This window comes from Meriones unguiculatus, chromosome 15, assembly GCF_030254825.1.
Source record: "Meriones unguiculatus strain TT.TT164.6M chromosome 15, Bangor_MerUng_6.1, whole genome shotgun sequence".
Classification (NCBI taxonomy): Eukaryota; Metazoa; Chordata; class Mammalia; order Rodentia; family Muridae; genus Meriones; species Meriones unguiculatus.
This window is the reverse complement of record NC_083362.1, coordinates 18,052,964-18,077,187: the sequence shown is the minus strand read 5'-3', so window position 1 is coordinate 18,077,187 and position 24,224 is coordinate 18,052,964. Positions and strand designations below refer to the sequence as shown.

Here is a 24,224-nt window from a genome sequence, read left to right as displayed (position 1 = left end):
GTGGAGGCAAGGAAAGAGGAAATGAACAAAATTCTCAAAGAAACACAGGCAAAGATAGCCAAACAAATAGAAGCACAAGTAGAGATACAATTAGTGGCATACAAAGAGGAAATGAACAAAAAAACAGAGACCATCATAGAGAGACAGGAATTCACATTCAAACAGATGAAGGAAATGGTGCAAGGCATGAAAACAGATCAGGTAGAAAGACTGAATAGTCCTATATCCCCCAAGGAAATAGAAGCAGGCATCAAGCGTCTCCCTTCCAAAAAAAGCCCTGGGCCAGATGGATTCAGTGCAGAATTCTACCAGACCTTCAAAGAAGTGCTAACTGCAATTCTCATCAAACTATTCCACAAAATAGAAACAGAAGGAACATTACCAAACTCATTCTATGAAGCCACAGTCACCTTGGTAGCTAAACCACACAAAGACCCAACTAAAAAAGAGAACTTCAGACCTATCTCTCTTATGATCAATGATGCAAAAATACTTAATAAAATACTTGCAAACTGAATCCAAGAACACATCAAAGATATCATCCACTATGACCAAGTAGGCTTCATCCCAGGTATGCAAGGGTAGTTCAACATGAAAATCCATCAATGTAATCCACCATGTAAACAAATGAAGGAGAAAAACCACATGAGCATCTCCTTAGATGCCGAAAAAGCATTTGACAAAATCCAACACCCATTCATGTTTAAAGTCTTGGAGAGATCAGGGATACAAGGCACATACCTAAACATAGTAAAGGCAATACACAGCAAGCCTATAGCCAACATCAAACTCAATGGAGTGAAACTTAAATCAATCCCACTAAAATCAGGGACAAGGCAAGGCTGTCCACTATCTCCATATCTCTTCAACATAGTACTTGAAGTTCTAGCTAATGCAATAAGACAACTAAAGGAGATCAAGGGGATACACATTGGAAAGGAAGAGGTCAAAGTTTTATTGTTCGCTGATGATATGATAGTATACATGAGTCACCCCAAAAATTCAACCAGAGAACTCCTTCAGCTGATAAACACCTTTAGCAAAGTGGCTGGATACAAAATCAACTAAAAAAATCAGAAGCCCTCCCCCAAAGACAAAAGGGCCGAGAAAGAAATCAGGGAAACAACACCCTTCACAATAGCCACTAATAACATAAAATACCTTGGGGTGACTCTAACCAAGCAAGTAAAAGATCTGTTTGAAAAAAAAAAAAAAACCTTTAAGTCTCTGAAGAAAGAAATTGAAGAAAATATCAGAAGATGGAAATATCTCCTGTGCTCACAGATTGGTAGGATTAACATTGTGAAAATGGACATCCTGTCAAAATAAATCTACAGATTAAATGTAATTCCCATCAAAATACCAACTCAATTCTTTACAGATCTTGAAAGAAAGATTTTCAGCTTCATATGGAGAAACAAAAAACCCAGAATCTCCAAAATGATCCTATACAACAAAAGATCATCTGGAGGTATCTCCATCCCCGATCTCAAGCTGTACTACAGAGCAATAGTAATAAAAACTGCATGGTATTGGCATAGAAACAGAAAGGAGGATCAATGGAACTGAATAGAAGACCCAGAAATAAACCCAGACACCTATGAATACTTGATTTTTTTACAAAGAAGCCAAAACCATTCAATGGAAAAAGAGACAGCATCTTCAACAAATGGTGCTGGTCCAACTGGATATCTACATGCAGAAAAATGAGAATAAAGCCATATTTATCACCCTGCACAAAAGTCCAAGTGGATCAAAGACCTCAACATAAAACCAGACACTCTTAATCAGTTAGAAGAAAAAGTGGGGAAGAGCCTAGAACTCATTGGCACAGGAGACAACTTCCTGAACAGAACACCAATAGCACAGGCTCTAAGAACAACAATCAATAAATGGGACCTCATGAAACTGAAAATCTTCTGTAAAGCAAAAGACACTGTCATCAGAACAAAACGACAGCCTACAGCCTGGGAAAGGATCTTCACCTACCCTATATCTGACAGAAGGCTGATACCAGAAGATATAAAGAACTAAAGAAGTTAAAAGGCAATAAATCAAGCAATCCAATTAAAAAATGGGGTACAGAGCTAAACAGAGAATTCTCTGTAGAGGAATATAGAACGAAAGAGAAACACTTAAAGAAATGCTCAACTTCCTTATCCACAGAGAGATGCAAATCAAAACGACCCTGAGATTTCACCTTACACCCATTAAAATGGCTAAAATAAAAAACTCAAATGACAACACATGCTGGAGAGGTTGTGGAGAAAGGGGAACCCTCGTCCATTGCTGGTGGGAATGTAAACTGGTACAACCACATTGGAAATCAATCTGGCGCTTTCTCAGACAATTAGGAATAATGCTTCCTCAAGATCCAGCCATACCACTCCTAGGCAGATATCCAAAAGATGCTCAAGTACACAATAAGGACATTTGCTCAACAATGTTTGTAGCAGCTTTATTTGTAATAGCCAGAACCTGGAAACAACCCAGATGTCCATCCACGGAGGAATGGATACAGAAATTGTGCTATTTTTACACAATGGAATACTATTCAGCAATCAAAAACAAGGAATTCATGAAATTTGCAGGCAAATGGTGGGATCTAGAAAAAATCATTCTGAGTGAGGTATCCCAGAAGGAGAAAGACACACATGGTATATACTCACTTATATAGACCTATAAGATATAATAAACATACTGAAATCTATACACCTAAAGAAGATAAACAAGAAAGAGGACCCAGGGTAAGATGATCAATCCTCACTTAGAAAGACAAATGGGATAGACATTGGATGTAGGAGAAAATAAGTAACAGGGCAGGAGCCTACCACAGAGGGCCTCTGAGAGACTCTACCTAGCAATGTATCAAAGCAGATACTACGACTCATAACCAAACCTTCGGCAGAGTGCAGGGAATCTTATGAAAGAAGAGGGAGTTAATATGATCTGGAGAGGATAGGAGCTCCACAAGGACCAACTATATCTGGGTACAGGGGTCTTTTCTGAGACTACTTCTCCAACCAAGAACCATGTGTGGATACAACCTGGAACCTCTGCTCGGATACAGCCCATGGTAGCTCAGTAACCAATTGGTTTTTTCCCTAGTAAGGGGAACAGGGACTATTTCTGGCATGAATTCAATGGCTGGCTCTTTGACCTCTTCCTCCCCCCCGGCCCTGAGGGAGGTGCAGCCCTGATAGGCCACAGAGGAGGACTTTGCAGCCAGTCCTGAAGATAGCTGATAAACCAGTATCAGATGAAAGGGGAGGAGGTCCTTCCCTATCAGTGGACTTGGAAAGGGACAGGGAGGAGATGCGAGAGGGAGGGTGAGATTGGTAGGGAATGAGAGAGTGGGATATAGCTGGGATACAAAGTTAATAAACAGTAACTAATATTAAAAGAATAAAAAAATAAAATTTAATTAAAAAAAGGATACATTATTATCCAAATAATACAGGAGTCACTAGAAGAGGGCAGGAATTTATGACCCCTTTTTATTTCCATCTGCCTTTCTTATAAGACATTAGATGAACAGTCTGCTGTATTTATAAATGACAGTACAGCTGAGAACAAAAGGAGGAGAGGATTAAAAGATGAAAACCTTAGAAGGGCAAGGTAGGAGGTAACTGCAAGTCTCTGACTAGGTAGATAAAGTCACCACCGCAGTGAAACAGATAAAATCGATGTTCAGTGATTGGTTCCATATTTGCCACAGATAAAGAAACTGACATTCTCATATTTTATTGAATTTGGCATGAGCCCACTGAAGGTGGTACATCTGCAGCTACCCGGCCCAGCAGAGATTTAGTTACAGAGCACCTGAACATGGGCTGTCCAAACTGAGACATGCTGTCAATATAAAATGCACACCATTCTTCAAAGTAAGGTGAGAAAAGTATTTCATAGGTAATATAAGCTGAATATTGGCTGAAGTGACAGCACTTTCATTATACTGAATTAAATATTATTACAATGAATTTCACCAGTGTCTGTTCACTTTTTTTTCAATGTGATGACTAAAAAATCTAAATTACTTATGATGCTTTCATCTGTGACTTGCATTATATTTCTGTAGGACAGGGCTAGCTTATAGTAAGAATTAAAGATATTGCATACAAATAGCAATACATAACAATTACTCTCTTCAGTTTAAACAGGAAGGGCTAAATTTCATTATGAATTCCACTGACAAATTACAATTGAGAAACAGATGTTTATGTGATGTTAAGCAGAATGTAATTATCATGTTAGAGAGCTACATTAAACATTTTTACCTTTTACTATCAGTGTCCGCAGAGATAAGATTTAAAGAATTAAATTCTGGAGGTTGGGAGATGGCTCAGTGAACATGTTTGCTGTGCAAACATAAGGGACTGAGTTAGTTTCCCAGAACCCTCAGAAGAGCCTGGCACTGTGAGAGAGGACATGGGCCATTCCTCAGACAGTGTAAGCAGAAAAGGCGAGCTCCAGGATCAATGAGAGACACTGCCTCAAAAAACAAGGTGGGGAGTGATACAGAAAGGCACTTGAAGTAGACCTCTAAACTCTAAACACGCAGGCACTTGAGATTGGGTGTGCGTGCATACTCCTTAATTTTAAATATAAATGTATATAGATCTTATTTTGACATGAATTCCTTGTTTTAAGAGTTTCCCAACTGAGCTGTTTTGACCTTTAGTTATATATCCCAAGTAACGTGTCTAGGAAGCCTTTCTGTATACAATCCCACTGTCATTCATAATATTGGTTTCCTTGCTAACCTCTGCCCAGTAACTTCTATTTCCTACATCACTGCTGACTGTCTTTGGAAGACAAATCTGTCCTCTCACTTTCTGCCTGCAGCGTCAGCAACTCCTAGCATTTATAGCAAAAAGTCTAACTCTGGTAAAGCTTTAGCATTGCATTCCAGATCACCTCTACCCACCACTTCTTCTTTTTTTTTTTTTCTTTTTACCCACCACTTCTGAACGACTTCAAGACCCACTCTGCTGCTGCAGCAGATGAATCCCTTGCTCCTGTGAGACCTGCTATCCTGCTTGCCTGCAGTGCACATGGGCCGGTGACTGTTGGAGTAGCCTTCTCTGTGCTATCCAGGTAGCTGACAGATGTCATCACATACCCTACTGTTACTTGAATATGAACTGTCCAAGAGCCAAAGCAAAGAACTGTGATGGTACACCAGTTGAGACCAAGTCAGAAGGAGATAGTGACAGGACATGCGAGCAGAGGATAGGAAATCCTCACAAAGTTAGGAGTTGGAGTACCCTTGAAACCGATACCATGTGGATGAACCTGGAATCTTACAGCCTGCATCTGCATTCTAGCTTAGTAATCCTGACAAGTGAGTCACCTTTCTGGGTCTCAGTTTTCTTATCTGTCAAGTGGATCTACTGTCCTCTACATGCAGTTCTGCTGTGTCTCATCTGCTCCCAGAATGAAAGCGTCTTTATTATTACTATTCAGTATATGCAAATAACATTAAAACAGCCTCACCCTGTCAACCTTGCGGACAGGCTGACTTCTGAGCTTGCTAGAGTCCTGCCATCTACTTGGCACTGAGGCTTTAATGGGTTGGGTACAAAGTGAAAGAAGTGGTTACACCTGACAGTGGGAAATATGCAAGGCTGAGGAGGTCGGACAGGACTGCATTTGCCTGAGAGGGTCAAGACACCCTTTTGTTTGCCCCAGCTACTCTATGAAGGAAACCTGAATCTCTTCTTCACATGGACACCCAGAAGCTAAAATAGTATTCAACAATCAACAAAGGCATTTGATTACTGTTAAAATTTAATGTACGTATTTGGTGGAAACAGGTTTCATAGCATCTTTTGCAAACAGAGTCCTAACACTGAATAAAATCTCTACCTTCAACTTTGCATTGTCTCATGACAATAAAAAAAGAGGTATTATGTATATTACATAACCACGGCTCAACTCGCTCTCAGCTTCTCAAATGTTGCTTCTCTGTGTTAATGTTTACAGAATGGTTAAAAGCACTCAAAAAGCCCTTCTATTCTTAAAATGTTCTGTAAGTGAAACCAACACCTATTAAAAAGATCTTTCAAAAATAATTTGGTTTAAAAGAAGAAAAACATAGTGTAAGTAATATTTTAATACATTTAGTAGCAGTGTCAAACATGATACAGGCTATGATTCTCACACGTAAACACACATGTGCCCATCTCTACTTATCTTAAGAGTATGAAATTGCTGTACATGTTTTCATTCAAATAATTTGCAATTTGCCAACAGCACAAAAATGTTAGTCTCAAATCCTTGCATAACCCCTAAGGACAGAAGAAAAAACAATTCTCTTCATAGGGAGTGGCGGGTTTAGCTGGTTTTGTAATTTTGTTTTTTATAGTGTTAAGAATTTACTAGTGGAGATCCAATTTATAGAAAATAGAAACAGTGGTTATGAAACAAAGATAGTTTGTATGGATGTTTCAGCTATAGAGTTAGGTTAAAAGAAATATAATCTTCATTTACTCAAATATTTATATCTATACTACTAAAATCTATATTACTATTGTAATGATAATTCACTTTAAATTCTGTAATGATAAGTCATTCAATTTAAAATGAATTTCACTTTGGAGATTTGGTTTTGACTTGTCACGTTTACTAAAGTCCATTACATCATGAAAATAAAATTATAGAATATTATCACATAACAAGACTGGTACAATAAGCATGTTTTCCACCCTTTCAAGTCTGGTTACTTTCACAAACAAACAAACAAACAAACAAACATCAAAAAAAGCATGACTGAGGCAGCAGGATGGAGGGAAAGGAGCACAGTTAGACAGCGGAAGGAAAAGTCTCTCAGCCTGGAAAAGAGGACAGCGTGGAGGCAGCTGTGTGCCAGTTTCCTCATATAGAAATCGGGGCTTCAGAGGATCCAGCATTTTCTAAGAGCTAGTGAGGCTGGAAAACCTTCCAGCCCAATCCTGTCAGATGTCACCAAAATTTCTGTCCCCCATAATCTCTGAACTGGGAGCCAAGCTGCTGAGAAACGCTGCTTGGTAGGAGCCGCAGCGCATCACACGGCATTCCTGCAAGGGTTCCCACTCCTACTCCAGTTAGCTAGGGAGGTTTCCATTCTGTCCTCATGCTAGCCCCTAAGAACTTAGGTAACACACACAGAGGCTTTGACGTGTTCGCTGAACTCAACACTCTGTGTATGGGAGCATTCTATGCTTGTTTGGGGGATACTAACCCCTGTTCTGCCAGACTACCCGGTGGTAGAGCTACAACAGTAAGCTGTCAGTGACCTTTCTCTCTTTCCATTTGGAGACCAGACTGATAAAATAGGCAGAAACAGTGGTCTTAGTGATTCTGCTGCCTGGCAATGGTTGTTTGTCCTCCAAATCTAAAGAAGGTTGGTCCTGTATGTGAAGCCTAAGGCCAAAACCTAGCTAATCCTGCTTGCGTGACAGGCTGCTACAGAGGGCTGAGTGTTATCAGGGCTGCCCCATCACATCTGTGACCTCCCCGATACAGGAACACAAGCCTCATTTCTCAAAAGTGAAGCAGTGGGGAAGGCAAGGCTGGGTGTGGATTGGGGGTAAACATGTGACTTCCCATTACTGCAGGATTATTTTAATGTTAACCCTGAGACTGTCTGAAACTTCCAATAGTGTGCACAGAGCTTTCCTTTCCGCATTAGAATTTGTTCTCTGGCTAAGTCCTCAAATCTGCTCCCATGATAACTACAGAAGCACGTACAGATCACGTCACTGAGCAGCACTTCTGTGGAAACAGAGGCTGCCTGGTTGGGAAAGAGCGGAAGTGTTGCTGGGAACGCCACTGCATCAAGCTCTGCAGCTCTGTCACTGGACTAAAACTTGTAGGGAGATAAGAAGCCATGCGCCACCTTGCAAACAGGCCTCTCTTCATTTGTTAGGTGAGGGGATAGGCAACTATGCCCACTGTGTAAATTGAGGCACAGGCCACGGAGGCTCCTACCGAAGCGGACTGCAGGGCAATACTGCTCAGTGGGCTGACTCTGGCCTTCCAGTGCCCTGAGTGTGCTGTTCCAGGGGGACCTGTGATGGTAAGAATGCCCGAGGGCAGCCAGGGCCTCCAAATGTTTAATTTTTAGTTTTTTGTTTGATTTTAGGACGTCAAAGAAGCCAGAATAAGCAATTCCTTTCTTCTCCTTCTCTTTCACCTTTTATTTTATTTTATTTTTAAATAAAGGCTCACTATGTAAACTCCATCTGCCTTCAAAATTGGGATCCTCCTGCCTCCACCTCTTCAACACTGGGACTTCAGGTGTATGATACTATAACTAGCCTAAAGCAACATATTTCTAAAGGCACGAACATTGAAGATATTTTGTTTATTCATCTGAAAAGCATTTTTAGAAATTTCTTTAGCTGTTTTGTGACTCTCCCCACTGCTGTCTGTATTAAATGGTTTCTAATGCTTACATCCTCTGCTGGCAACTATGATTAAGAGAATAAAGCTTGGTGTAAATGAAGGTTTGTAAGCCTGACACCTGCTTTTCCAAGAGTACATTATGCTGGGTTGGTGAGGGGACAGCTGCTACCTGCCAGTTTGAAAGTCAGAATGTGGGAATCAAAGGAACGGAGCATACAGTGAGGTGCCTGATGCGTTACCAATAGAATAACTTCACTGAAGACATATTTTGTGAACAGATTCAGCCTGGCTTGGTCATGGCTGCCAGGAGAAGTATGAAGGAAAGCATGGCACTGAGAATACCCAAGTTTTAGCTTAGTAGCATCACGGACACTGAAGCATTTTTGGAGCCAGGGAAGACCAGTAATAGCTATGATTTTTTTATTTTTATTTAAAAAAAATGCTGAAAGTGAACATTCTACTTTGCATTTGGATTAACCCAATGCAAAAGAAATATTTATATAGAATCCAGTACAGGGAAATGGTGCTTTGAAAATAGTCGTACTATGGACTCAGTTTTATAAGCCGTATTACATACTTAATTCCTCTTACAAGAAGCAAGCATGGATCAAGAAAAAACACTAGGCAAGGCAAGCGGCGCTGTGAGCGTGCAGCGCGTCATGTGTTAAATTGAAACAGCCCCAAAGTTCAAATTCTTCACTGTTCAAGGAGAAAATCTGCTACTATGTACTTCAGGATAAAGGATTTGCAACTATATGGTGCTTGAGAAATATGCTATTGCTGTAATTTAACTCACTGTATGTGGGCTTCAAGATGCACAGTGGCATTCCAAACCAACTTTTAAAGAAAATTGCATGGAATTTTCAAGACATCAGGAGTGTTCTGAACAGTTATGCAGAGAAAACGGATTTTTGATAGTTATGAACTCCATTTAGTGCAGCCAGATTGTAGGGAACGCTCTTTTTGCCTCAGTATGGTTAGAATTACTGTTGACAAAGTTTTAATTTAAATTTTTAAGGATTTAAACTGAAGAATATAGGTCAGTGAATTTTCATTCACTGTATACATGTCACTACTGGCAGAAAGCAAGCTTTGTTAGTGAAGGACCAGTTCTGGCCCCAGAATCCATCTTTTCTGCTGTAGCTGGGATCGAGTATGTGTTAGCAGGAATGATCTGGATCTCAGTCAGTCAATCAGTAGCCTGAACATGCACAGCTAGAAACATGCCTGGCACAGAAGAGAGGCTCAGTTCAGAAAACACTTTAAGTGCATTTGTGAGACTGATCAGAGTCCACAGAAATCACTTATTGCAATCACAAGTTGAAAGAGGTTCCATCTATCCTAGCAGGTTGTAGATTTATATAGATTTATAATAGTAGAAAATATACCACATATCTCCAAAATATAATTCTACAATTGCCAACTGGTTTCCTGTAGTTGAAAATACAATAAATACTTGTAGAATCTGCCACAGGCATAACACGTTTAAAAGAGCCTTTCTATAAACCAAGAAAACTCAAGAACTTAAACTAGCTTTCTAATCTAAATACTGCCATAAAACAAGACTATGGTATTAAAATAAATACTATTTTGATGAATGCAAACTAAAAATTTGTATTTTTCATAAACTAAGAGAAACAGCTTTCAAATCAATAGGTTATTTAGCAAAAAAGATGAACATGTTTTGCGGGGAAGCTGTATAGTTCTACACACTGTTTTGTGCTTACCGCTCTGAAGAGCCCTCAGCGCTGGCATCTGTCTGTCCTTCTGCAGACTAAGAAATATGGTGGACATAGGGGCCTTTCCTGAAATTGCTTTGGTCCCCCATATTATCAAAGTAATTAAGTGTGGCAGAAATCTATGGGTCCAGGAATTTGGGTTCTGGGGGGCAGCTCTGCAATGGTACAGGCCACAAATATGTAAGTAACCAATAATCACTTACAGTAATAAGTACTAGGCACACAAAGCTCTAATGTGAGGAAAAGTCACAATTTATGTGTGAATTTCAGCAAGCTTGATAAACTCACCTCTTTTCTTGACATTAAGGAGAATTCTTTAATCAAAATATGAGAGGGAAAAATATCTGAATCTATACTAATTTATAGCATTTTAGAAAGTGAGTCATTTGCAAGCCTTGATTGCAAGGTGTGTTGGAAAGGCAAAGTTGAGAACGAACACTTTGAAGATTTCTGTCCAATTTCTTCTGTAAACCAGAGCAGACGGCATGATTCTCAAAAAAAGCCAAGTACATTTGCCTCGCATAAAATAAGACTGATTACATTTCAAGCTTTTCATTTATTTTATAGAGCTAAAAATTTTAAGTTCCTTTTTTTTGTGCAAGATGGGCAGCTTGAATCTTCTCTCTTGCTGTGTGTAGCATATATGCATGATATTATGTTTATATACCATCCACATCACCCTATTATCTTTCTGTTTAATAGTATATAGTGCTTTATACTATAGGATCAAAAGAATTTAGAAAGTAGAATTTAGAGCATTTGCCCCTCATGCAGGTTCAGGGTGCTCCTGCAGATGACTCTTGGGTGACCAGCAGCCCATGGAGTGACGGCTCTCACATCAGAGCAGTGTCCCTGGACTCTGACTTCCAAGCGTAGCTTTCCAAGACTGACTGCAGAGGAAATTCCAAATATACAGAGGCAAGGAAGGGGCTGGATCCTATTAGGAGATTATTGAGAATTTTAAAATCTAATAGTAGAACAGAAGAATCTTTATGAGAAGAAATAAAATATCTTCAAAGCAAAACTGTTTTCTTGGAGAAGCTCCTAAAGCCATATGTGAACAAAGAGGAGATAGTAGAAGAAAGAAAGAAAATTGAGTTGTGTGGGGGAAGGGATACTTGAACCTAAATAACTGGGGTGTTTAATAATATGCCAGTATCAATCATCAAAAACTATGCAACTAGTTTTCTACACATTTTTCTGCATTAAAGAATTATTTACCATATGAAAATACCATGACCTGTAACAATTAAATTACATCTGTGAATATTATTCATTTTACAAGGATACATATTCCAAACACACACATACGCATGCACGCACCACATTGGACACACACACCAGACACCACATACAACATAAACATCGCACACCACAAACAAGAGAAAGACATCAGAACTTCTTGAGGATGGAGTGAGCTTTGGTTTGTTTATCCTCCTTTTTCAGTTCTTAAAAATCTCCTTTTCTCTGCTTGCTATCAGTCACATTCAGTGACAGCCATGCCACTTTCAGCATGAGAGGCACAGCACATGGCACAGAGGCTGCAGCAGCCATGCCAACTCCAGTCAACTCTCAGAACAGTTGAAAAGTTCAAGCTACTTATTAAATGTCATGCGATAAACGCTAGAAGAGAAACACGTATGACAGATAAACTGTGTGGTGACTGAGTCTTAAGAGAATGTTTCAGAAAAAGGGTTAATAGGAAGAGTTGAATACTGGAGTTAGAGTCTGATAGGCCAGCCTTTCTGCACACACGACAGCTTTGTGAAACATCCATACTACAGAGAAACCATCAAGAGGTTCTGGTTTTTGGAAGATGGGAGGCAGATCAGCACACTTGATGAGCCTGGGGGGTCTGATGCCATCCGCCTCAGACACTCTCCCGGGAGACCCACTGTAGTTTTCCACTCCTGAGCAGTCATTTACTGGTGGTCCACTATGGCATATATACTTTGGAGGAAGTAGAAATGCACCAAGTGTTTTATAGACCGTTGGCTGTTTGAATAATTAAATTCATTTAGTCACAGTCACTGCAACACAAGGAAGTTTGAAGGCCTGTGGAGGAAAGTGTGTAAGACTACATAACTCAAAATAACTTTATACTTATTTCCAAGTGGTTCTGTACAAAAGGTCCAAGCAAAATCTGAGAGGATCACCGAAAAGCTGACTGAGTAGAAAAACTATGAAACCACCTTTCTTAAGTCCCCTCCCTTTCTCCAAAAGCATGGATGGCAGCTGTGGATGGGAGAGTGGATGGAAGAAACCACAGCTTTTCAGTGTACTTGGGCATTCCTGAAGGATGATGCTGGGTCACAGACACTGGGCCTCTCATGAGGAACACAATATGTTTTAGGCTGGACTTTCTAAGCAGAAAGCCAACAATAGAAGGTTCAGGGTACAATTAGACAAGAAATTCATTAAATAAAAGTTTTTTTAGAAATAATGTCTGAGCCATGAGTTTATCTTGAAGTGAAGTAGATGAGCTGGGTAAATCTTTACTTAATGGGACCCTGTCCAATGAACAGAGAAACCAACATGAAAAAGCTTCCAATCTTTTGCCAAAGATAAGACTGTTTGTATATCAGTAAGAAAAAAAAAAAAAAAAAAAAAAAAAACTGGGTAAGCTTAAAACAATAGTGAATAAGTTATCGGTCACATCTGAAAGGTGAATTAAACCATTCGGGATTTTGAAAATTGCTTAGAGAAATGATCATGACCTTTGACCTTTTCTACACATAGACAAGTGAGGGCATGTGGAAGGAGAGAGGGGTCTGATGCCTATGAGGAATGGCTGCTTCCACTTCCCCTTTCCTCCAAGGCTTTCTTATCTCAGAACAGGAGGCCACTAAAGATAAAGCAAGAAGAGGAGGCAGAGCAGGGAGCCACACCAATGACAAATCTGATTTTGACCTTTTAAAGAATGTTCATTAATGGAAACTGAGGCAAATGGTGATACTGAGGCCTAAGGACCTACTGAGTTTACATCTAACATCTGAGGAGAGAACAATTATCCATGCTGTTTTGTAGGAGACAGTTATGCATTTCCAAACATGTATGCATATGAAAAGTTATGAATTATCCGTTGTTATCTGAAGTTGGTTTAAAACAACCATTTAAATGGAGAAATAATACTTGTTTGAGCAGCCAAGAAATCTGGACATAACCTGCTGTAAGAGGTGGCAGTGATGGTTACACTATACAGATCTGTCTGGGGTCCACATGCTTGCCCACTGAAAAGACATAATGGTTCTAGAGCTTCATAAATTCACTTAATACTATCAAAAAAGGAAATTCAACAAAATTTAATTTGTTGGCATTTTACTGCACTGTGTGTGTGTGTGTCTGCATGCACACACACCCACATGCTCATGCACACCACGGCACACGTACAAAGGTTGGAGAACAACTTGTTACAGTTGGTACAAATGAGTCCTGGAGATGGGATTCAGGTCCTTGAGCTTGGAGCTCTTGCCTTTATTTAGTGAGACATGCCATGGGCTCCAGAATATTTAATTTACAAAGAATGATTTAAAAAAATGAAATAAAGAAAGTGATGGGCTGGGGACGTAGCTCAGTTGCAGAATGCTTGCCTAGCATGCATGAGGGTCTGGACCAAACATACTGGACATGGTGGCTCACGACTCTAATCTCAGCACTCTGGAAGTGGAGACAGGAGTGTCAGCAGTTCAAGGATATCTTCAGCTACATAGTGAATGAGGGGGAATGCCAAGCTAGAAGCCTGCCTGAGGGAGAAAAAACATGTTTAATACATTAATGAATATTGAACATAAAGAGAGTTTCTGAAAGGTAGTAAATGCTCCTGGGCCTATCACTGACCTATGAGTAACTGTGTATGAAGTTACTTTAATACTAAACCCATATGATACTGTAGTTCATAAACTGTGAAGTGGTACCACACCAGATCTCAGCTCCCATTTCTGTAGGCTCAAGTATTAACAGTAACTCTTAAAATGGAATGTTTAAGGAATTAATGTAATGCCTACAGAAAATATCAAATAAACTGCAATTATTCTATCATTATTATGATGGAAGTTGACATTTGTTCTTGGAAGAACGATGTATTTCATTAGTAGCTATTACCCAACATAATGTTTCCTTTGCTATAATATATGTTAAGTTGTTGCCATGGGAATGATGAATTAAGACAGGATAAGGCGCAACAAAAATTGGAACTTCCCCTAAATTTCCAAATAGAATATTTTCATGAGGTTTCTTCAACATTTGCCTGTGTGAACATGCCATCAGTCTGCATTATTTCTGTTCTTTCTTTAGATTAACCAATGCACACAAACTCATCCATTCAGACACCTGCTCCAAGTCTTCCCCAGGGCCTCACAATAACTTAGATGCCCTCTTCTGCTGCCCCTCCCCCAAATGGTTCCCCAGCTAGGGCAGTCAATGATTCTGTCTTCTCCTAAGCCCCTACATCTTGCAGACCTACCTGTTAAACTGATGCCGCCATATTGCTTAAAACTACGGAAAGCTTATTAATATATGACTATTTCTTCTTATCCATTTCTTAATTTGGGGATCTTCCACAGAGCCCACCAGCAGTGTGCACACTTCACAGTAAAGCTTGGCTGAATGAAACAGTGCAGAATTAAGCCTAGAATTACAAAAGGATTTAAGAATCACATAGGGCAAGTATCTTCTTAGGCTTCCATATTCCCTCCACCTCATCAGAGATTATCTCTCCTTTCATAGATCTTTGAACAGAGAGCTCATTACTACTCAAGACAGCATTCTCAAGAACTTGTGGACATCAAGATGTCCTTTTTAAATTTTTTCATTGAATACTACAAACCAAGAAGCTGGTGTTCACGGTAGGTGTTGCAAGGCTGCTTACAAACTACAGTGATAGTACACTGATGAGGACAATGATGATTCTCTTTGTCTTTGTGCTTAGACCATGACCACCACCAACTAAAATGCTTAGTCTTCACAGTAGAAAGCAATGAAATAAAAAAGCGAGCATGTTAAAAAAAAATCACTTGATTTGAGCTAAGTTTTCCATATCTATAAAGGAGACTCCTTTAGGGTCCTCCTTGTTGTTTAGCTTCTTGGGTATATAGACTTTTAGTATGTTTATTCTATATTATATGGTTAATATTCACTTAAAAGTGAGTATATGCCATGTGTGTCTTTCTGGGTCTTGGTTACCTTACTCAGGATGATCTTTTCTAGTTCCATCCATTTGCCTACAAATTTCATGATTTCCTTCTTTTTAATAGCTGAGTAGTATTCCATTGTGTAAATGTACTACAATTTCTGTATGTATTCTTCGGTTGAGGGGCGTCTAGGCTGTGTACAGATTCTGGCCTATTACAAAAAAGCTGCTATGAACATAGTTGAGCAAATGTCCTTTTGTACGGTAGAACATCTTTTAGGTATATGCCCAGGAGTGGTATAGCTGGGTCTTGAGGGCATAACTATTTCTGAGAAAGCACCAGATTGAATTCCAAAGTACTTGTACCAGCAATGGAGGAGGATTCCCCTTTCTCTACATCCTCTCCAGCAAGTGTTGTCACTTGAATTTCTGATCTTAGCCATTATGATAACCATACTAAATCTACAGGTATAGGATAACCATACTAAATCTACAGCCCAAAAGCTACATAGCAAGGAGGACCCTAAGGAGGATGCTTAATTCTCATTCAAAAGGGCAAATAGAACAGACACCAAAGCACATGAAGAAAGAGAACAGGATGGGAGCCTACCACAGATGTCCTCTGAAAGACTCCACCCAGCAGGGATTCAAAGCAGATGCAGAGACCCAGAGCCAAACTCTGGGCAGAGTACAGGGAGTGTTATGGAAGAAGTGTGTGTGTGTGGGGGGGGGGGGAATAGAAGGACCCAGAGGGAAAAGGAACTCCACAAGGAGACCAACAAAGCCAAAATATCTGGACCCAGGGGGTCCTGCAGAGACTGATGTATTAACCAAGTACCATCCATGTAGGAGACCTAGAGCCCCTGCTCAGATGTAGCCTATAGCCAGTTTAGTCTCCAAGCGAGTTCCTTGATAAGGAGAGCAGAGGCAATCTCTGACATGAACTTGGTTGCCTGTTCTTTGATCACTTCCTCCTGGTGGGGTGTCCTTACCAGGCCACAGAGGAAGAGGAACCAGGCAGTCCTGAGGAGACTTGATAGGCTAGGGTGAAAGTGCACTAGGAAAGAGGCAGGGAGGGGAGGACGAGGAAGAGATGAGGGAGGGGTCTACAATCAGGATACAAAGTGAATAAATTATACAAAAAAAAATTAACAAAAAGGAGACTCCTCCATTAGAAAGTAAGGTTAAAAGCAGCTAATTAAAATTAAACACAGTACTTCCAAATTCAAAAGAAAAGAAACTTTGCAAAGTTCGTACTTTAGATAATAGTTATGTAAACATAGAATTATAGCATTCAGTTATAAAAAGTTAATTTAGAGCAATAGAATGCATGTAGTGCTTGGAGGTGTAAGACTGTTCATGTGCATAATCATACAAATAGGTTTACACTGAAAATATGGGTTAGGCTATTTCTAACTTAAAAACTCTACTGAAGGCAAAGTTCTGTTCAATTGGTTATGGTAGGAATTTTTTTCATAGAGAAAATTTAAAAAATTTTAATAGCTAAAAGAATTAAGTGAACTTAGCAAGAATGAAAAATACTGAGTAAGCATATAAATATTTCTTTTCTACTTATGAGAAAAAAATCTGTTAAAATATGTAACACATTTAAAATAGGAGCAAATGCACACAATATACAGAGATGTATTTAACCAAAAGCTATAAAGCATTGCTGATAGAAATTAAATCATAAACACTACATACATGTAAGAGGATTCTTAATATCGTTAAGACAGTGATTCTCCCTTCAACAGAAGTATGGGTTAAGAAGTATTTTTAACAGTCTTTGTCAGTAAATCGGAATGTGGTAGTTTATTATCGAAAATGGCATAAACACTGTGATTGTTCCATCTTCTACTTCAAGGAAACCTAGCTACAGTCTTGGGATGACTTAGTAACCACGGAAGAAAATAAGTAATTCCTTTGCTCCAAGAAGACAAAAGCATTTAGAGAAAGCTATAAGTAAATATATCAGGGCAACAGAATGGCTCAGAATGCAAGAATTTGGTCCTATGGAGCCACATAATGGAAGGAGAGAATTTACTCCCACGACTTGTTCTCTGAAAATTGTAGTATACACACACACACACACACACACACACACACACACACACAGGGAATTCTCATTCATCATATTTCCGCATTCTCTTCTTGTGTCCCTTTCTTTCACATAAATAAATGTACCAAATTTCAGGTGAGAAATCAGGTCCATTATTTAGAAGGAAAGAGATCATGATATTTTCTAAATGTAGCAGAATGAAGAATAAAGTAAAGAAGTAGAAACAGAGAAAAATTTCTAAATGGACATATAAAAAATGAGAATTTCTGAGGGTTTGGCAAAGCAGTACTATTCTGCAAGGAACAATGAGTGCTATTTATATTTAAATAATAGAATGGGAAATGAGAATAATAACAGTAAGCAATAAAGTATTCTTCTTGACTTGCAAATACATGTTCTAAAGCTCTTCTCTGTCACTTTACAGCTATTAGAGTTAGTCCTGCTGACAAAGAGAGGCGCATCTTACCCAGCAATCTTGGAGCAGTTTAAAGTACAATTTAAACTGAAACAAAAAGAAAAAGCTAAAAAGTTGTTTTAAATGGAACATCACTGTAGGTAATACACACCTAATAATACGAAAAATAAGACGATATAATAGGAGTAAATTGATTTTTGGTATAAGACTTAAGGAACGAGAGGCACTTTTGCTGTGGGTATTGCAGACCTTGTTTTTCTTTTGTCTCCCTGGCAGAGCTGCTTGGATAATGCATCCCAGATTCTAATTTGAGTTGACTAACAGCAAAACAGATCTGTGATCCCAAGAAGGGTTCGGGAAGGTGCAGCCCATTAATCTTTCAAGAGTGGAAGAAGGTCAATACGGCAAGCATGAAGCACGGCTTATATCAAAGCAAAGATTAGTCTTACCAGAGCACCACAACCATTCTTCTTGCCTGGGAGAAAGACTTGTACCATCATCCCTGCTGCACAGCACCAGGGTGGCCCTGACCTCCCAGTGCTCCTATGACCCGCTTCAGGATGAGGGAAACAAACTGCACCTTTCCCACACAGAGAACAGGGCCTGGCACACAGGCATGTTCACTTTCTATTCTGACAGAATGAATGTGTATCAGGCCTGTAACTGTTAGGCCAACTGAAATGACAGCTCTCATGGTAACAGTGGGCACAGCACAGGCTTTGGTTTGGGAAACCCTCTGTCACGAGTAAGCCAAAAGTCTGGTGCGCTTTACTGTCAAGTTAAAGTGTCCCAAGTCAGAGCAGTAATGTGACCGAAAGCAATACTTAGAAGGCAAGAAAAGACTCAGGAGAGCACTTCCAGGCTTCCAAGAGCAACAGGAGTAGCTGAAGCAACAGAGGAGCTCGTGGAGTAGCACTGAGGGAAGCCACCTGGCGGCGAACGCTGTTAAGCAGTGGAGTCAAGACCCTGAGCTTGACTCCAGAACTGAAAAAACAGGTCAAAACACAGTGCTGCTGCAGGTGTTGGAGACCCTAAACTACAATGTGAGTAGGTAAGTATTTACAGCCCTCTTTAAAGGCTACTTGACAGTCTGAGAATGGAAACAAAAAGATACTTTTCAGAGTACACTTTTAAGGGTTCTCAAGAATTCTAAAGTTAAAAAATGTGCTAACAACTCTCCTGTAACCTGGGTCCCCTTTACAACTGCCCCCTGACACAGGGTTACAACGAAAAACTTTAGTGTGGAGACACTAATGGAGAGAATACATTCCATTTATCGTATCTGATGGCGTTCTGTGCTGCCAGGATAAGGGCTGGTTCTGACCACTGATTACAAGATGTGCATTATAAGGAGTTATAATTATAAGGAGTTAAGAGAACTAACTCACCTTCAAATTGTAACTATGTTTCCCACAAACAGGAGGCGACATAGAAGAAAGTGTGTGTGTGTGTGTGTCCTGGGTAATTTCTAAGAACTAACTATTACTGAGTGTCCAGTATAGCAGCGGGCACGTACCCGCCTACTTTCTATTCATTTTCACTCCCTCCTGTGGGACATATTATGTGGCTTAACAGATGGCAAAACTAAGAGATTAAGCAACATACTTTAGGGTTATGATGAACAGAACAGAGAAAAGTGTAACTATAACCAAACTTCCTGAGTTTCAGCCCCCATCACCTCCCCCCCAATTTGTTCAGTGAGGAGAGTGACAGCATTGGCCAGGTTTCTCTTCAGGGAACCATTTCCCAAAGGCTGCATTTTCCACATAGATGTTTCTGACTTACTGACTTGTTTATAAATTGCTATCCTTTACCATAAAGATCTGTTTAATGTGGAGGAGTTAGAAGCATATTAGTATGATGGCTTTCTGCATGACAACTGTATCACACATTAGTTTAAATGAACATACCTTTGTAACAGCCTGGCTAGGTGCTGCTACCCACTAGAGCCACATTCGACACCTGAGAGGATCTTGACAAAAATCATAAAGAAATGCCAGGGTCAGGGTAGTCAGGGTACCCTGCTACACTGTTAAAAGCACCCTCTTATCCACCCAAAGTAGACCCACATCTAGTAAATAGCACGGCAAGAAAAGGGAAGGAGGAAAACGATCAACTTGAATGTGGGTGAAGCAGAAATATGCCAGTCACCAAAAGAACGACATCCCTTAAGAGATAAGGTATACCTAAAAAAATGTCCAATTTTAAAATGGCCTCAGCAGTCAAATAGTAGTTCTGATTTGGTTGGATATATTCATCATTTATGCACAATCACAGAATCTCTGCTCTAGTCCCACTACCTAGAAATTCTTCTTTACCTGGTCTTCAACATGGCTCACACACTCAGGAGTTTAAAAACCATGCAGGTTCAGATTTGCAGACACTGCAGAGGGGATCGAGAAGCATACCTTTGCAGTGTGCAAAGACACAAGTAAACTAAGTCTTGGAGGCAAGGTTTTAGCATAATGTCATCACAGAGGAGGCAAGTATTACAAAATCCTGAAATACTGAAAAAGGGCAATGTCACAAAATTACAGGAAGTAAAGAAACAACAGAAGAAAAGTCCCAGGACCTGGGACAGGAGGCTGGTGGGAGCGCCTCCAGTCAGTCTTGCCTCTGTTCTTCCTCTGACAGGAAAGCAGTGCTCTCAACCAGCATACGCCCACTGCTCACTTGACTGGGCAGCAGGCAAACAGAGAAATCAACTCTCTACAAATAAACGAGTCTCCTATACGTGAGGACACTTCCTTAAGGTCAAAGAACAGATAAAAAGTTCAACTTCAGATTTTTCTCAAGCTCAACACCTTTTCTCTTCCCTGAATCTTCTGGAACATTCTCTGCACTTGCTGAGTTAAATGTTACAAGCTGGACAGGAACTTTATTATGAAACAACCAAGCAAACAAATAAACAAAAAAAGTCTCCAAAACACAGTGTAAGTTCAGCGACAGTTTTCAGCGTGGAGTCTCCTAAGACTGCATGGAAAGGGGAGGGTGCTTAGTCCAGCTCCCTTGGCGATTAGTACCGTGACAACTGGCAGGGCTGGAGGAAGGAGAGCATGTCATGACTGAAGGAGAAGAGTGTGGGAAGCAAGAAACCTATGGAGCACGCCAAGCCAGGCAAGAGACGACTTAGGTTTCTTTTGTTTGTTTGTTTGTTTTTGAGAAAGTAGCTATAAGTTAAGTACGGAGCTCCATGTATGCTAGGCAAACAATATGTCAATAGGCTACATCCCCAGCCCCTACGTTGTCCTGTTGGGGCTTTTGGATTTTTCTGAATGGCAGACTTGGAATCTCCTCCCCAGGGCAGGCCAGCATGACAGCCTAGGATTGGAGTCACAGCAGACAGAAAAGCGAAAAATGGAAGACTTAATGGGATATTAATTTCCCTCAAGACAGAAAACAAATTTAAACAATTTAAACAGTCAGAAAAAGGAAACATTTCTCTTTTATATAATGACAAATATCTGACTAAAACTATATATATATAGGTCAGACACATATTGACAGGAAAAAATGTAAAACACAAGAAGAAAAGAAAGGCTGGGTTATTCACCTATTTCAATAGGGTGCATACTCTTAGGACAGTGCTTATGAGATCTATTTAAGTTCTTACATACCGTAGACTGCTGATACAAACATACCCCAGCACTCCAGCTCCCTCTTCAAGTGGCCATTCTGATGGTGCAGAGGCCCCAGCACTAAGAAGGCTTGCCATCAGACATACACTTTACGTAGTACGACGTGAGCGAGGGAACTAAATATACTGACTTTATTAGTCCTGTTTATGGGATCAGACCTGAAGGTTTAGAGACCTGAAAGTTATTTCCATTTCCCTGCTCTTCAATCCACACTCTTTAATCCTGTCTGTAGGTGCATCTGTGCAGTGAGCTCATGCCTACATTCACTCTGCTGTGATTTCTAGATTATTATTTCTTTCTCCTTTTATTTTTGTTGCATCAGAATCAGCATAAATGAACACAAACTGTCTCTCTAAGATAATTCTTGATTTCTCTCTAAATAACTTTTGATGACTTTTAAAAGCTTTACTCACCTAAGGGTAAGGGATTAGGACAAAGGCTTGTAACATACCATAATCGGTGATTTTACAGGACACCAAGTACAGCTCTTTCAGGTTTTGTCCCTCCTTTGCAATGACCTCCACACACCTGAAACACACAAAGTGGTGGTGTTATACTCGAACATCCCAGTTAAATTAACAAATCCACAAATGGGGTCAGTATGTCATCAACATCACAGCCCTCTGCTTTCAACACACCTCACTGGAGGTTTGCGGGAAGTCTTAGAGTCTCTGCTTTCAAGTTAAGTGCTCTAACCCTAAATGGTTTTATTACATCTTTTAAAACCCAAGAGATGGGAAGAAGATATTCCTTTAAGAACACTACAAATTTGGGTATAAAAAGGTGGTAAGCCAGCCCATGTGATATAATGAATACTTCATTTATATAAAATTACATAAAATAATAAACCCAACTTGTAGTATATATGTGGGTAGCTATTTCAAAAGAATAATTATTCGAAGTTCGATTATTTCAAATTTCAGGATAAAATTCTGAAGACATTTCATTCTACATACAATCCAAAGTTAAAATATCTACAACTGATAAAGAACATAAAACTTGAACATACAAGAATGATAAAACTTTCATTTTAATGTTTCAGGGGCTAGAGAAATGGCTCAGCGGTTAAGAACACTGACTGCTTTTCCAGGGGACCCGGGTTCAATTTCCAGCACCCTAACTGTAACTCTACACCCTAACTGTAACTCCAAGATCTGACACCCTCACACAGATAGAAATGCAGGCAAAACACCAATTCACATAAAAATAAATAATTGGAAATGTTTCAATTTTAATATTTTAAATGAACCATTAGACTATTTTAATTATACAGTTATAAAATGTTTTAAAAATCTTTTTTGATTTTCATTTAAATTAATTTTCTGCGTACAGCCTTGGCAGAACTTCAGTAGAGAACCTAACGAATTTTAAAAATAATGATTAATCCCTACCTATCTCATAGCTCATTTTCCTATACTACCAGACAGCTGTCCGGTCAGATGACACACAGGCCCAGGTGCCCTTCAATGCAGCCCCCATTTAATCTGTATAGATAGCAGTTAAGTAAAAGGGTAAAAAGCAAAAAGAGTCATTAACCTTTCCTAGGAAGTAAGGTTCAAGCAACTCAATACCTGTGTGTACAATCCATCAAAACTCACTTGGCATCCATCTCTGTCTTTCGGATATTTCATTTTCTGCCTGGCTTATTTGTAGATATCTTCATAAAATGTCAGGGAATTTTATATAATTTTATCCCATACAATTCATTACTGAAGGTTATATTAATAAGAAAGATATTTTTCTTTTGCAGCATTTTTATAAAATTTTGCCCTAATGGAATGATAAGCATTTCATGTTTCCCAGGGCAACCAGGTAACCAGGCTTCTTTGGTTATTTTATATGAAAAGATTTATGACTAAAACAGATATGTTTTCTATAACATTGACAACAGAAAACTTCAAACAGCAACATAATAAAACTGTGATTGGCATGGATTATTCTGAAGGGAAACTTTAAAGACGGTTTTCATATTATTTAGCTTTAATGCAATGTTTTAATAAGTTCATAAGAAAGAAATGCTAAAAGAAGAAATTCAACTTAAAATGAACTTTCTCATGCTAAGAATAAAAAATAAAATCCATAGATTACAAAATCCTAATGATTTAAAATTTATTGAACGCTTCCTGTATAGTGAAAAGACATATTTTATCCTCCTTATTGGATTAAAAAAGTTAATCCAATATGTTGTGGCGGTATCAGGCGGGAAAAAAAAGTGATTGCATTTTGTTCTCATATTTCATACAGATAGTTCAAAATGCCTGATTTTATATTTGATTCTGAAAGACACTAAGGAAATGCAGTCTCTTGTTGTATTCCTCTTCAATCTATACTGGATATGCCACAAGCACATTTGATCATTACAGATTCACAGAGGGCTGGAGGTAGCCGATAACAGAAAGCATGCTACTATACCAGAAAATCAAGCACTGCTTCCAAGAACAAAACCAGCCTAGAAACAAAGCAAGCCCTGATGACAACTGCCCAGGGAGCTGAGTGTCAGGGAGCAAGCACCGAGGTCCCCCCAAATGGCAGAGCTGCAGTTAGGATGTAAGGATGGCTGTGAGATAGTGCAAGATCAGGTAGCCTGCCCAAGAGGTAACCCGTGCCTACAACCTTTCACACTAGGTGATGAGTGGAAAATGTAAGCCAAGGTCACATTGTCCTCGCGAAGAATCACCTGTTGTTAAAGGCTTAGTCACACGACTTTCAAGATTTTAACTGCCTTTCACTGCAGCCAGTGATGGCAGAGTCATGTTCATCCCAGAATGATCCCTAGAACAAGACCTGATGGGGTAAAAAACCAACAACAAACAACAAAACCAAATGATTCCTTGAAGGCTTTAAAGACAAATTTAAT

General features: G+C 39.5%; 1 protein-coding gene across 1 annotated transcript in view; it reads right to left on the bottom strand.

Annotated features, from left to right (window-relative positions):
• Fbxl17 (F-box and leucine rich repeat protein 17) overlaps positions 1-24,224 on the bottom strand; it is a 449,288-nt gene that overhangs the window by 133,357 nt on the left and 291,707 nt on the right. The window contains 1 exon segment of the mRNA XM_060368269.1: positions 21,819-21,895. Coding sequence (XP_060224252.1) covers positions 21,819-21,895 — 77 coding nt within the window.